This window comes from Parasteatoda tepidariorum, chromosome 7, assembly GCF_043381705.1.
Source record: "Parasteatoda tepidariorum isolate YZ-2023 chromosome 7, CAS_Ptep_4.0, whole genome shotgun sequence".
NCBI classification, from domain to species: Eukaryota; Metazoa; Arthropoda; class Arachnida; order Araneae; family Theridiidae; genus Parasteatoda; species Parasteatoda tepidariorum.
The window spans coordinates 38,235,698-38,251,129 of record NC_092210.1 but is presented as its reverse complement, the minus strand read 5'-3'; the positions used below and the strand labels follow the sequence as shown (position 1 = coordinate 38,251,129).

Here is a 15,432-nt window from a genome sequence, read left to right as displayed (position 1 = left end):
TTAAATATCTTTTTAGTACAAATATAATAGATTCTTCTGGTGATTATTAAACCGTTTTTTATAATTAAAAAATACCAAAATATATTTTTGGAGAGCGTCAGAAAAAATATAGAAGGGGGATACCGGTGACCCATCTGCGTCAAAGGGATAACAAAAAAACCTACATTTAAATATTTCAATTAAATTAGCATGTTTTTCTGAGAAGAAGGTGATCTTCTGAAAACTAGACTGTTGAACATAATTTCCATATTCTATTGTGAGTTTTTATCATATAAGAAACAAAGAGTTTTATTACACTCTTACTTCGAAAACAAGATATTATGAAAATAAATGATGTCATTCCAGATAGGATTAATCAATTAACTATAAATCTGTTTTGATTCGAAACAAACTCAAGCTCTCTGACAAAAATAGATTTTATGTTCCAATGAATAATATCAAATGTTTCCGTGTGGGACACGTTTTTGAATCAGAAGAAGAAAAAAATAATCCAATGTCATAAAAACGTGGAATAGGTTTGCTGTCATAAATCTGTAGAACAATGTAGAAGACATTTTTTAAGGATTACATACAATGAAATTTTGAAGAAGAATAAATTTAAAAAGATGATACAAGTAATTTATTTCATAAGGTACGCATCAATTTGGAAATAAGTACATAAATCTCAATCGTGCATCATGCCTGTTACTATTTCCTGACTTTTCTTTGCTATTTATTGATTTTTCATATAAAATTTAGTTTAGGAAAGAATGGTATATTACAAGTAGAGAATGAAAAATTTAAATTTAAAATTATTCATTGTGAAATTGAATTGATACAGTGAACTTACAATTGTATCTTATTTCAAAAGCAAAATACACGCATATTATATATCTGGAGATATTATAAAATAACTTTGTTGCAAATGTGAGAATACTGTTCGAAAGAAAAGGTTGAAATTTAATTTAAAGATATTATAAGGTATTATAAATAATATTACTTGATTAAAACTTTATTCGTTTCAACAAAATACGCAATAGAAATAACTGTTGACATGTTCTAAGCGCTCAAAAATTGGCGCCCATTTTCAAGACTTACTGGACGTGAATGACTTACTAGACGTGAAACAAAAGTGATTTGAAATGTAAAACAAAAAGTTGCTCACTATAAATATCGAAAAGGTAGTATATTTACGAGACCCAGGCCATTTATGGCCCATACTCAAATTTAGCTGTTGTCTCGCCGCCACAAAGCATCCAGCGCAGCACGAAAGGCAGAGAAGAGTACTCAATTGGCTCAAGGCCCCGAGTCAAGCAAGATTAAGAGCACCACAAGTCTTTGTCGATGAGCAGAGGAGGAGAAAAAGTTTTGAGAGTTCGAGCCCACAGGGCGGCGGGGTCAAAACAGCTGCAGACGGGGTATATAAATATGGGAAAATAAGATGAGAAACAAAAATAGAAAAACCACAGTAGACGAGAAAGAAAAAAAAATGAAAAACAGAACAAGAAAACCCACAGTGGCCGAGAGGGGCAAATCAGGGTAAAATGCATTTTCACATGCTATGGAAGGGTGTAAGATCCTAAAAAAAGAGATCCTGAAAAGTGAAAGAAGTTTTTAATCGAGTAATATCTTCTACAGTTTTTTGGGTTCATTTATTTAATACTATAGACAATGTTAAAAACGATTATCCGGCTGTAACGACAGTATCATAATTTCTCATCGAAGCGTAATTCTCAGAATTAAAAACTTAAAATGGAGAGTGAATGATGTCTGCACGAATGGTGATGACGCTGAACGGAATAAAAAAGAGTCAGATGCAGCAAGCAAAACTCAGTGTAACACGCAAGTCTTTCTCTTCTTCTTTCCTCTCTCGTCAGGGAGCTTTCAAGTAAAGCTTAACCTCTTCGAGACGGGAGAGTCATATATGCATTCTCAGGGTACCGATAACCAGGGTAAAAAAAAGACAAAACTGGTAGCCAAACTATTTTAATAGCACTTTATTTATGGGGGTAATAATAGTTTGCTTTTTTTAATTCACCATGACTTAGTTCGAATTAAAACTTGCATAGTTACACTTTTAACACACTAGGATTGGATGATTTAAAGTGAAAGCAAAAATAAGTCTGTCAAATTAGCTATGTCCCAACATAAGCTACCGCTTTTTATTTTTTACTATCCTGATTCCGTACGAATACATTTATGACTCGCCCGTCTCGAAAAGGTCAATCACACGCATGGCAAAAAAATTTTAATTTTTTTTTCTTCATCTCTGCCTAGAATCACCATCTTTCAGGTTACAAATATCGTTTTAATTAATATTTTTTCACTGAAATAATCACGCTTTGATAAGAAAAAAAACCTACATGCTGCCATTTAAGAGCTCTATAACCATGAGATTATTATTAATGCTGTTCTTGAGCACATACTTTATTATATTTCTAAACAAAATTTTGATCCATTTTCTTATATGGAATTTCATAACGCATACAGTGGGGAATTATTTATATCGGAGGTGAAATTAATTTAGAAAGTTTAACTCAGCAGAATACAATTCATTTAGTGAATTTAATTGTGAAAAATTGCATTCATTTAGTGAACTTTTAACTTTTTGTAATAGCTTAGTAAACTTTTTGGAACAACTTAGTAAAATAACTCAAACCTTAAACAATAATTAAGAAAATTAAATTAAAAAATTAAGATAAACAAAAAATTAAAAGTGAATGCTAACATATTTATATTATAATCACTCTATTTCAATGCGCTCTGAAGCATTTTCTATACAGCATGCTTTAAAATATTTTTAATAATGTTAATTTAATTTTTCTATTTCAAATATTAAAACTTAGATAAGAAAAAAACAAGAAAAAAATGCTACATATACAATGAATAATATATTTCAAAGCTACATACCTCTTGACGAATTTCTGGAAAGGCTATTCGAAGAGCCACAGTCCAAGCGTTATACAAAGTAGCTATTGCTACCGCAGCCTGTTGTTATAGAAAATTTTTTAAGTATTAATACTAGTCACACAAATGCACTAAAACAGTGCATAAATTTAGTCGATAATAATAAAATGAAAAGCTTGTCTGTGTGCGTGTCTTTCTCATATAGCTCCAGAATCACTTGAGCTAGTGTCCTGAAATTTAGAGAGTGAGTGAAAAGGGTCATTTTAGTGATGATCCTAAAAAATTGGATATTTGCAACTCGAAAAAAAGGGAAGTAATTATGTCTAACCATGTGATTTCAACTAGATGTCAGGCGTGAGTGTCGAACCTGATTTTTTTCTGTATCGACAAATGCCACGATGTACCTACGAAGACGTTATTTGCAGGCATCCAATTGTTCAAAAACTTTAATTACATTCTTCAAGAGAAATATTTGAAATTTTTTTTTCATTGGTTCAGACATCACCGTTGCTAAATAAATAGCTTATAGCGGTAGCGTAGGTGTGCTACGCTACCAAATTAGTACTCCTAAAACTATTCTCGTGTTAATTTTGCTTATAGGCATGTTTTTAAAACGTCTTTCTATGAAACTAAATAATTTAAAACCAATGGTTATTGAAATACAAAATGTGCATTAAAGAGCAAAATTAATAGAGAAATGATGCTAGTATGTTTAGGAGAAACGAAAAAAATCTGCATAAATTATTAATGATAATGATGCTGGTTTAATTTTGGAAATTGAAAAACTTGAAATAAAGAAAAATAATAAGCAGTTGCAAAATTTATGGAGAAATGGAACTAATTCGTTTAAGGGAAAGGTCAAAATTTGCCATACCATTTTTAACGCTAATAATGCGAAATTAATTTAATAAATAGATACTAATTGAAATAAAAAATTAGTTCGTGTACTGAAAACCAAATTAATGGAGAAATATTATCAATTCATTTAAGAGAAGCGTAAAAATATGTCAAATTCTTAGTGACACCAGTAGTCCTTAATTAATTTTGGTAATAAGGTCGAATTGAAACAAAAAATAAAAAATAAGCTGAGTACTATAAAATTAAAAAAATAGAGAAATAGTACTAATTTGTTAAATGATATTCGTATAGAATTCGTTCATATAATATTTTTGTAAACTTCACACCTGTAAAGACGAATTTAGTTTGGTGTAGTTCCTTAAAATTGTATAATTTATTTTGGCAAAGGAACGAAAAAGTGATTTGAAATCTTTTCAAATTCCTTACTTTATGATTGTAAAAATAACATTATTTTAAATTTTGGGATTTTCAAAGTTATCTTTATTATTTTTACAAACTACATTTTTCAACACTTCAATAAAACTTTGTTATATACTTGCACTTCAAGAAGAAGAAGACCACGGATACCCAGGCATGTGATCAATGACTTCAGAGCCAGCTGATCATTTATAAGCAATATAGCGCTCCTAAGTTGATCTAAGTTTCGAATCATAAGTTAGAATGTTAATAACGGGAAGTTAACTAAATACAGCGTCATATCACGCGTCGAATTTGTTGAAACACAATTCTTTTACGTCTGCATCGCTTACTTAACTTAGATTTATTATTTGCTTATGCATTTTATTGTAACCGTGATATATCTTTGCTTAGTGTACCTGGTAACTTCAATGCATAATTAGCTTAATTATGTTCTAGATGGGTTCCTGCCTGTTTTTGTGTTAAGTAATAAATATATAGTGAAAGAATTGAAATTTTTGTGAAAGAGTCGTCGTGTAAGAATATAGAAAGTGTCTCTTAAGAGAATTTATGCTTGACGGGCATGGCTTACTGGAAATAGAATGGAAAGAACAGTTTCTAACGTTAACAAATACCATGTTTCAGCAACCTATCAATATCGATATATCCACCCTACTTAGCTTGCAGGCATCCCGATGTTTAAATGCAAGCGTAATTTTCACTATTTTTTTAGACTTATAAGCAAATGCACCTATAACTCACTTTTTTGAAAACAGGTTTTAGAAAAATTAATTAACGTACCGTCCAATAACAAACGATAGGACTGTCTGGATCGAATATGAATCTGGGAAGCTGTCTTTCTTCCTATTTAAAAAAGAAATAGAAAAAAAATCTAATATTAGAATAAGTTTGTTTATATAAAATTGTTTAATTTTTTTGTAAAAAATTAAGACAAAGGAATAAAAAACACGTATATTTTTTTCCATTGAAACAACATGAACTTAAGTAAAAATGCATCATTTTCTTCTAAACTTAATGCTAGCTGCACTGTAAAAAATTCCAGATAAAATTACGGTAAAAAGTATTAACAATCCTGTGTGCAATGTATTTAAGTGCAGTGATTCAATGATTTTACAGTAAATACTACTGTAAAAATTATAGTGAATCAGATATTTTGCTCCGTAAAAACTTAAGAAAAGGAATGGATTTTACGATAGAATGTACGGGCATGCAACGTAGCAATACTTTTTACAGCAATTTTATCCCGAATTTTTTACAGTGTAGATATTTTTATTAAAATAGCTTAGCTTCACACTTTTAAATGTCTAAAAATGTGCAAAAATATAAATACCTTAACAATTGTCTCCATATGTTTACTAGCAGACAAAGCCTTCCACTTTTTAAGCTTAGAGGCAGGATTGCTTGGTGTGGATGTAGCTGTAACTGAGTTGGAACTGTTGTTGTTTGTGTCATTTTCTTTACTAACAGAATTCTCGTTGCTTCTATTATTATAATAATAGATTTAAAATATAATAATTAATAATGAAAACATATTTAAAATGACAATATGTTTTAATGATAGGTATAAGGATTACATTTGTGGAATTGTAAAAACCTCTTTAGATTATTGTATTAATCTTCGGAGAGTAAAAAAAAATAATAAATAACTAAGTGAAATAAAATTGATCATAAATTAGAAAGTCGGTAAATTTTGAACTAGTTTGAAATTTGTAAAAATTTGAGCTTATGATATTTAAATATTTTACATTTTATTTATGAAAGATACATTTACATAATTTATGGATTTAAATATCTAAGAGAAGTGATTTGAATATATAGTTAATGACAATCTCAATGAAATATATGCATAAAACTTAGTTCTAATTTAAACTATGTGATATCGAAATCTTCATTAGAAATCCCCGAATAATCCCCCCATAAGAAAAACTCTTTTGAATCGAAAAATCAATTTAAAAAACATAAGAGGAGATAGAAGCATGAACTTTGCTGCATTATGCTTTGGAAACAAGATATTTATTCTAACCCAATTCAAATTTTTGCTACAAAATTTAACGACAGATGAAACTTCTAAGTTAAAAAAATTATGTTTTAAGTCATTCGATTTGAACTGAAATATTTGCAAGAACGTCAGTTAATTTTGTTTTCAAAATAGTTATGTAGCTGCTGCAATGAACTATCATTTTGAAAAGATAGTATTAAATTTCTTTTCAGTTCGAAGCACTATCTTTTGACAACCTTTATAACTAATTTAGTAATTATGCAAGAAAAATATAAATTTTCTTTTAAAAAAACGCAACAATCATAATCTTTTTCCGTTTAATAAAATTTCCTAGTCACCGATCATTTTTGGGATATGAACTAATTACTAAAATATATTGCTATATCCCCTAATTCGTATTACTTTTATATTTATTTAATAGCACCGTTATTAACAAATGAAACTGAATTTCACGTCTTCTGTTATGTATTCAAATACATAAAATATTTAAATAACACATGCTCGTACCGTATGTAAAAATTTAATATTATATAAATGTAATATATTATTAGCTATTTTAAAACTTGTTATACCAAGTTCTGAATTTACAGAGTTTCTCACTTAAAGTTTAATTGTTTTGTAGTTCTTTTTTTAAATCTATATAAAAGCATCCCCAAAAATATCCTGTTTTCAGGCATGAGGACTAAAATACCGGAATTTCGAGACCAACGGCATGATCAGAATTGCACACTAACACAACATACTCATCTATTTAAATTTGGGTAGGCTTCAAGCTAACTCGAAGGCGGAACTCATGTTTCAAAATGGCACCTCAGTGCTTCAACCACTGCGTCTTACAAGAGAGATGTTACAATTATGACAATGACAGCTAACGTAACTTATGAGTTTATACATAGACATGCATGTGGCACATTCTTAAAATTAATTTTATGATGCATGTTAAGGTAATAAAGACCTAAAAAATAATCAATTTTTAACTTCAAAATGGTAGTTTAAAAAATTTGAGTAATCTAAAAAATAGCAAAAATGATTTTTAATAATTTAAACGAATTGTTAAAAATCTTTCAATCACCTATAATTATAAAATATATTCAAAATTATAAGTATATAAAAAAATGAAAGTCAGTTTTTGCTCTTTCTTTTTCGAATCATGTTCGGTCATCTGATATTCTGAATTCAGTCTTCTCATATTCTTAATATTCCCTTAGTTTTTAGTATTTAAATCAGTATTTGACGTTATAAGTCAAATCATTTATAGATGCAAAGAAAAATCTTCATATAAACTTAGTAATTAAATATCTTAAGAAATATAATATTTTTGAATTCCGTGTATTGTACCAAAAAAAGGATATATTGAGGGTCTCAGGAGAAGATGATTATGAATCCGTAATAAATAGGAGCTTTTACAATAATGTATAAAAAGTACCTGTTAAAAGTCTCATAGAATTGTGCTAGATTTACTCTTATTGTGCTAGTATTTATGTATCTTATCCACTGTAAAAAATTACTGTAAGAAATAACAACACTCAGGGTACCAGTATTTTTTGCGGTTAAATCCATTTTTACAGAAACATGCTACGAAGCAAAAAACATCTGACAGACTGAAATTTCTACAGTAATAATTTCCGTAAAATCACTAAAGCAATCTAATTTGATAAATATTACTATAAAAATTAAGGTATAATATTTTATGGTAAAAATGGATTTTACGGTAAAATGAACTTTGAGTGCGATGCACCCAAAGTGCTGGTACTTTATACCATAATTTGATACTGAATTTTTCACAGTGTAGGGTAAGTCTTGGTTTAATGGCCATAGAAAGAGAGATGGCCAATCTAAGTATCTTAGATATTTTTTAATAGATTGCAGCAACTATTGTTTCATAGGAAATAGTTTAACTTTTTTATTAATTTCGACAATGTGCTGCTTTTTTGTAACAATAAAGTGTAGTTAAAATTGTAATGTTTATTTTATTTAGGTTTAAATATGTTTTGTGAATCTTCGTAATTTATTGATTTTTAATATCTAGGTTATATTTTTCTTTCAGCTAGCTGGACCTTTAAGACGCATATATAGTCCAATCCTTGTTCTTGAGTATAATGAAAAGGAATGTATTGTTGGAGTGGTGCTATTACTTAGGTGGCCATTTATCTTCAGTTTTAGGCGAGATGATGACCACATAAAATCGAGAAATGATGACCATTTTTCATGTGCAGAAATAGAGACTGTAAGGTTTTTAAAAATTTAAAAAGTTATAAAATATGTGACAAACAGGTTCACTAAAGTATTGCATATGGTACATGGCATAATATGCAATGGCTCCATAAAATATGTAAAACCTCTCAAAAGCGTTGAAAAATGTGGTAAAATATTTTTGAAAGAACTGGATTAAACCAGTTAAATAAAATTTATTTATTAGATAATATTTATTATTTTTTTACGGTAAAATGTATTTATTTTTAATTAATCGTAAGCTATTCATTGTTAACTGTAGGAAAGTGTTATTTTCAAAAAAAATTTTTTCATTATTTTCCTCATTTTTTTAAAAATTATATTGAGTATACCTAAACGTTTCTTGTATCTCTATTCTTATTACTTTTATTTTGATTTGAAAAAATATAGCCATATATCCCATACTTACCCTAGATTTGGTAAATTTTTGTATGGGAAGAGTAAGATTTTTTTAAAAACCCGAATATGTTACTGGCAAAAAATCCAACTCCCCAACTGCCATTGCCATTTAGAGATTTTTGAAGTCTATTTATACGCCATAAAATAAAATATCTACTTATTCCTTTGATCAATAAAAATCTTAAATAATTCATTCACATCTTGTGTTTAAAACTAATTTAAATTTATAATTAAAAAAAAACAACAAAAAACTGTAATTTTTTAAACAAAAAACAAAATAATTCTATGTTTAATTATTGAAATAATTTTATTACATACTGCCTTATAAAAGATAGATCAAACAGGCGGCTAAAGATCAATAAAAAAACTGTGGTCAGCAATTACTTTGATAAAAAAGATTTTTCAAAGTTTTATTTCACATTTATTTCGCATTTTACTTAAGGTTTTCATTTCAACAAAATTGCATACGAAAAGCAAGCAAGCAATTTCAACAAAATACCGAAACTACACTAAAATTTAGCTTAATCTTTTTTGGATTATTTTTATCACGGATTATAGCTTATTTTAATGTGATTGGAGTGCTGGCGTACCAGCGCTCCAATCATAAATCATAATAAAATGTATAAAAGCCATTTTATACATTTCAGCTTAAATGGCAAAGTATAAGCATCCCTAGGCATAAAATAATTTTAAAACCATATAATGGCTATCATTTTAATATGGAGATAAAAATTAACTATACTATACGACTAGGTGACTATTAACTAGGTGATTATGCAACTACTAATTGGAAACTATCATTGCCAATCGGCTATCTGAAGTGTGTACTATAAAGTACAGATTACAAACTAGGTATATATATCAATGTAGAATTATTTTAAAAAGAATATTGTATTTCTAATAATAAAAATCAGAAGATTGTTATATTGTAAATTTTTATGTGATTTTTAATTAACATACAATTATTTAAAATTGCTGAAAAATTGCTAATAGTTAAAATTACAAATACTAGTTAAAATAACAAATAGTTAAAATTGCTGAATTTTAATTCGAATTACAGTTAAAAAAATTGCATAGAAAGAACAATGCAAGAGTTCATGGAACAAAAATTTTCTAGCGCATAATTTTGCTGGTTTTTTATAAATAATTATTTGAATGAAAAAATGCTTAAAGTTAAATTGTAATTTAAGCTGAATTTCCTTCTTTTATAATTATTGCTTTGATTGTAATGCGATAAACAATAGTTAATGTGCTCTCGCTAGAAATAAAATTTAATATATCCAACAAAGCTATCATTGAAGCGTAATTTAAAGATAACTTAAATGTATTTTTTATCTATAAAGTTATCATTTGAATGTAACTTCTTATACAAAAAGGATTTGTTCAAACGATCAAGATAAAAAAAATTATACTTTGATAAAAATAAAATTCATAGCTATTTACCTTTCTATTCAAATTTTATTTCTTTTTTCAAAATCTGTTAATAGTTAGAAATAAAAAACGAGGCATCCGGAAAAACTATTAGTTAGAATCATTTTAGTTTTTTGACGTTTTGAATTAAAAATAAAATAAAAAATATTATAATATAAGAATGAAAAAAATGCAACCTTATTATTTAATTATTTTAAATCAATAAAAAATCAGAAAATAATAAATTGTTTTCGAAAATTATTTTCATCTTAAGTTTATTTTTATATTTTTTACCTCTTGCATTTACGTTAAGCTATTTTTGGTCGTTTGTTTTAAATTTAAGCACGTTACTTTTGCAAATTTTTTAAATGAGGTAATGGGAATCAACCAAAACTGAACTGGAAATGTATATTTCACTGAAAAAAAACTATTTTTAATTATAGCAATTTTTCTAAAATTAAAAACTCAATCAAAATTTTAAATTTTTCGGTTCAAATTATTATTCTTAAAAATACAACAAAAAAGGTATAATAAAAACATTAAGGTGTTAACACTTTAAGTAAAATCATAAACTCACCCAACTTCCGTTGAATTAGACATAGTAATTTAGCTCTTGAATAGTTGCTGAATACATTAAAAAAAAGAAATTAGCAATGCATAAAAACAAACAATATTATCTATATTTACATTTAAATCTTAACTAACATTGCAAACAGAGTAAATGAAATTCGAGATGTCAAATGTAATTTCCAAAATAAGTTCTTGAATGCATTGGAGTTTCTAAAATTATTCGTCTAAGTGTTTGTTAAAATTGTTTCATTAAGTAATAAAAATATATTGATAAGTACAGCATTAAATTCTGTACGAATTGAAAGAATTGAGATGCGAGAGATCAGCATCTTTAAAAACAAAACAAAAAAATACGCTTAATAGGTCAAGTTTATTGATAGAGGTTCATTGGAAGGCAGGAAGTCAGTGTTTAATTCATGATATTAATCTGTTCCGCAGAATATTGTCACGTGGCTACTACAATTATGGTTCTCATAAAAATATCAGGATAAAATGAGAAAAAAATATTAACCTATTTTGTTATTTTTAGTTTTATGTATGGTATATTTTGTCAATGTATGTTACATTCTATAGAATGTCTGCCATTTTTAGACAAAGCATTAAATTATTTTGAAGATACAAATTGTATCAAATTCTTAGACATTCTATGGAATGCCTTCAATGTTTCGAAAGCCGCCTCCCTCTAAAAAATTCCTAAAGTGTAAAAAAATGCGATAAAAAGTACAGGCTCACAGGATAATGGTACTTTTTAACGTAAATTTCATTTTTACCGGAACATGTTACGGAACAAAAAATCTGATCCACTGTTAAGAATTTATTGGAAAAAATGGTTAAATGACTATTTATTTAATAGTTATTTCACTATATTCAAACAAATCAGTCAAGTATCCATAAATAAGATGGCATTTAAATTGTTAACTGTGAGAAAAACCGTTTATTAACTGATTTACCTAATACAGTTGAACAACCAGAATTTTATCGCAGCAACGAGGCTCACTTAATGAACTCATTAGTTCCTTACGGTTGGGAACATATTATTGCCACGAGGGCATCGTCAATCTCATGACTGATAGAACGGCGGTTCGTGTCCTAGCTTTGACATCATAATATTTAATCCATTTCATTCAACACTTGAAAAGTTTCCAGTGTCCTGCACTCCCCAATTTGAGACCCTGGACTATTAGAATACGATACTCTTATTTGCGCATAGATTCGTATTTACTATTTTGAAATGTCATAAAAAAGAAACAAAATAGTAAACTTTATATTGTTTCTTTTTGATGACATTTCAAAAACCTTAGACAATGTACCGACCATTGGTTTGATTTGAACGAATTCAAACATGTCTAAAATGTTGTGATACAAATCTAGTTAACGCTTTTTAAAATTGGAATCGCTCCACCATTTTTTTTTTTTTTTNTTCCTTTTTTTTTTTTTTTTTTTTTTTGCTTGCAAATAAAAATCAAGTTTTCATAGAGAATATCATTAAATCATTCCTTTATTCAAATTGCACAGCACATTTTTGTTTTGAATTTTTGAACCAAAATAATATTTATAGAATCAGCTTAGTATTCAAATAGAACTCTAAGAATTTTCTAGAAAGCTAAAAGTCATTTTTAATCCGTAAAAATTTTAATATTTTTGTTGAGGAAAAAATATAAGTAAACGGAAAGGAAGGAAGAGAAAAGAAGGAAGGAATAAGGAAAAGAAATGTAAGTAAAACCAGACTAAACCAGCTATTACAAACAGTTAGGATAATAAACAGATTGATTACGCAATTAAAGTTTTGAATAAAAAAATTTAAAATAGATTCTGTCTTGATAAATTTTTTTTTTTTTTTTTTGCATTTTTGGGACATTTTTGCAATTTATAGTCGTCAAGTTTTTGATGCTGTTTTAAAAATAGAAAAATGAGGTTAAACTATATATACGATATACAAATAAATATATTAAAAAAATAATTTAGTCAACAAAATACTTTTTCCCTATTTCAACTGTCTTCTTCTCACTGTTCTCACCATCGCTTACAATTCTTTATTATAGTTTTCGTTTATTGATGATACATTCACGATTACGTTTCAACGCGTTCCGACCGAGCTTTCAATCTTAAGGAAACCCAGTCACAGTATTATTTCACCCCAGAAGACCATCCTCTACTAAATCAAGTATTTGTCTACAAACCCAGTCGGGATACCATTAACATACCTGTACACTTTTAATCTTTCGAGGATGATTTTCCCCAGTGGTAGTAAAATGGAATTTAAAATACAATTTTAGGCAGAAACATACGCTGTATTTTGAAAAAGCTTATGCTGAGAACCACAACAGTATTACATATTAGTATACACCGAAGAGCCATTACATTATGACCACCCTCCATCTATAACAATGGGCTCGCCCAGGTTTTCATAGTTTCTCGCCTAGGAATAATGTTTTCATGGGGCACATTAGGACCCATAATCCTCATAGAACAATCCCTGAAATCTGTAAGCTACTTGAGCATAGTTGCAGACCAGGTTCACCCATTCATGGCAACAGTTTTTTCTGCGGGGGATGGTGTTTACCAACACGATAATGCACCATGTCATAAAGGTCGAATCGTCGAGGAACATTCCAGTGACTTTCAAGTCATGTCTTGGCCCCCAAATTCACCTGACCTTAATCCAATAGAGCATTTGTGGTCCTACTTAGAAAACCACATTCGTACTGCCACGCTTCCCCCTCGCAATGTGAGGGAATTGAAGGACCAGTTGGTGAGTGCTTTGTACCAGATACCTCAGACTACCTATCAACACCTTGTGGAATCAATGCCACGGCGGGTGCTAGCAGTTTTGAGGGCTAAAGGTGGTCCTACATGTTATTAGCAGGGTGGTCATAATGTAATGGCACTTCGGTGTATATGCTTAATTTTTTAAAAGATAGTGGTGGTCAAAATGATTATAAATTAAGTTTATAAATGCAAGGAATATGTGGAAAGCATACATTTTACCACCACTTTAAATATAGAAATAAAAGTTTACGCCAAATGCGTAAAAGTTGGCAGGTATGCATTAATCAAGAGAAGTTTATTTAAATATTTGCAATTACTTGAAATCAGCTTTTTACTATTACTAATAAATTTCATGCAATTAATTCAAAAATTATTATAATTAAAGTAAATTAATTTGTTGACAGAAAATGAAGAACTATTATTTTTTTATCAAAAATAATTTTTAAAAAAAATCGAAATTATTTTAGCTATATTAATTGAAAAACTTAGTGAAAGAGCCAGGTAACATTTTCAAAACGAAAAATTTTATTACCAATTTATTAGGAGGCTGGACTAATAATTCTTTGCTTCATTTTATTTACCACTGCCTTATTGTAATAAAAATCATGCAAGCATTCTAAAAATTAATATGGATTAGTTATGGATGAGAAAAAAGTAAGCGTAAAAACAGTTTTGTTACATTAGACATACCCATGTAGACGCAACCACTTTATGTTATTTTATCTAATTTATTAATTCTCCTAAAATTATCATTCACCTGGTTCCATCAAGTTCTTTAATTTTGTCGGTATATGCCTTTCAGTTTGAGCATGATTGCGTAGTGTTTCTCAGTACTGATTTAATGATTTTTTTCTTCTTTTTTTATTTACCCCATGCGAAGAACGGGAATTTAGCTAGTATATGAACATTAAAAGTGTCAAATGAGATTTATTAAAGGTTTATATTGATTTTTATTAGATACAAAGACTTGTTATTTTACTGCAGTACTATCATTAAAAAAAATTAAAGAAATCTATCACACTTAGCATTTTTTTAAATTTCAATTTATGTAAGATCATTCGTTGAAAATAAAGGCAATTGATGCTGCAAAATTAGATATTTTACAACACGTATTTGGGTAAACCTAAAAGAAAATTTGTTCAAATATTTGGTGAACACTTAATACATTGCCTCATATAAATTCCCATTTACAGATTTTCATATTTTACATAAAAACATATGGCGTATTACATTAAAGAAACAAAATGGCTCATATGGCCCTCAATGATAATTTTTCTTTACACGCTTGGCGGTATTTACTCTTTCTCCTTGCCTTAAAACATTGGATTTTAAAATTTTCATATCCAAAATATAAATTTTCACATCAACATAATCATTATTATTATTGCAAACAAATTTGAAATATCATGGCTTTGAGAAAAAGTAACCATCTAAAAAAAGCTAATAATTAAAATAAAAATATCACGTCTTTTTATAGAATATCTACAAGTCAAATTTGAGTTAGTTTAGATTAATATGACTCTCAAAAAACGGAAAATTTTCAGAAATGTTATAATATTACAATTAACTGGTAACAAATGTAACAATGCTTCAGAAAAAAAATTATAATGCTTTGTGTTCTATGAGCTCGATTTATTTCCCTTAATTTTTGAGGTAATCACAACAACTTATTATATATATGGGTCATTCTCACAAAAACAGTCATTTTCATGTCCCCAGTATATTTTATGTTTGTTTTACAGCTTACGAAAAAAAAAAAATTCAGGGAAAGTGTCTTTCGGAGTGCAAGCTAACAAAAGAGTAAAAATAAAATCATCAATTTTTATTTTTTATTTATTTTAGGTAATTAAAATATACCAATATGTCATTCCCTCACTTAAGTTTATAAATTA

General features: G+C 28.2%; 1 protein-coding gene across 4 annotated transcripts in view; it reads right to left on the bottom strand.

Moving 5' to 3' along the window:
• The window catches only part of LOC107455636 (cyclic nucleotide-gated channel rod photoreceptor subunit alpha), a 70,956-nt gene that overhangs the window by 49,360 nt on the left and 6,164 nt on the right, over positions 1 to 15,432 (bottom strand). For 2 of the 4 annotated variants that reach the window (XM_016073271.3, XM_016073272.3), the window contains exons 2-5: positions 10,779 to 10,825; positions 5,492 to 5,642; positions 4,942 to 5,004; positions 2,890 to 2,967 (exon numbers count right to left, since the gene is read on the bottom strand). In XM_016073271.3, the coding sequence (XP_015928757.2) occupies positions 2,890 to 2,967; positions 4,942 to 5,004; positions 5,492 to 5,642; positions 10,779 to 10,801 (315 nt within the window). In that variant the 5' untranslated portion in view covers positions 10,802 to 10,825. The remainder of the gene's footprint in view (positions 1 to 2,889; positions 2,968 to 4,941; positions 5,005 to 5,491; positions 5,643 to 10,778; positions 10,826 to 15,432) is intronic. The other 2 variants (XM_071183297.1, XM_071183298.1) reach the window with 1 other exon arrangement.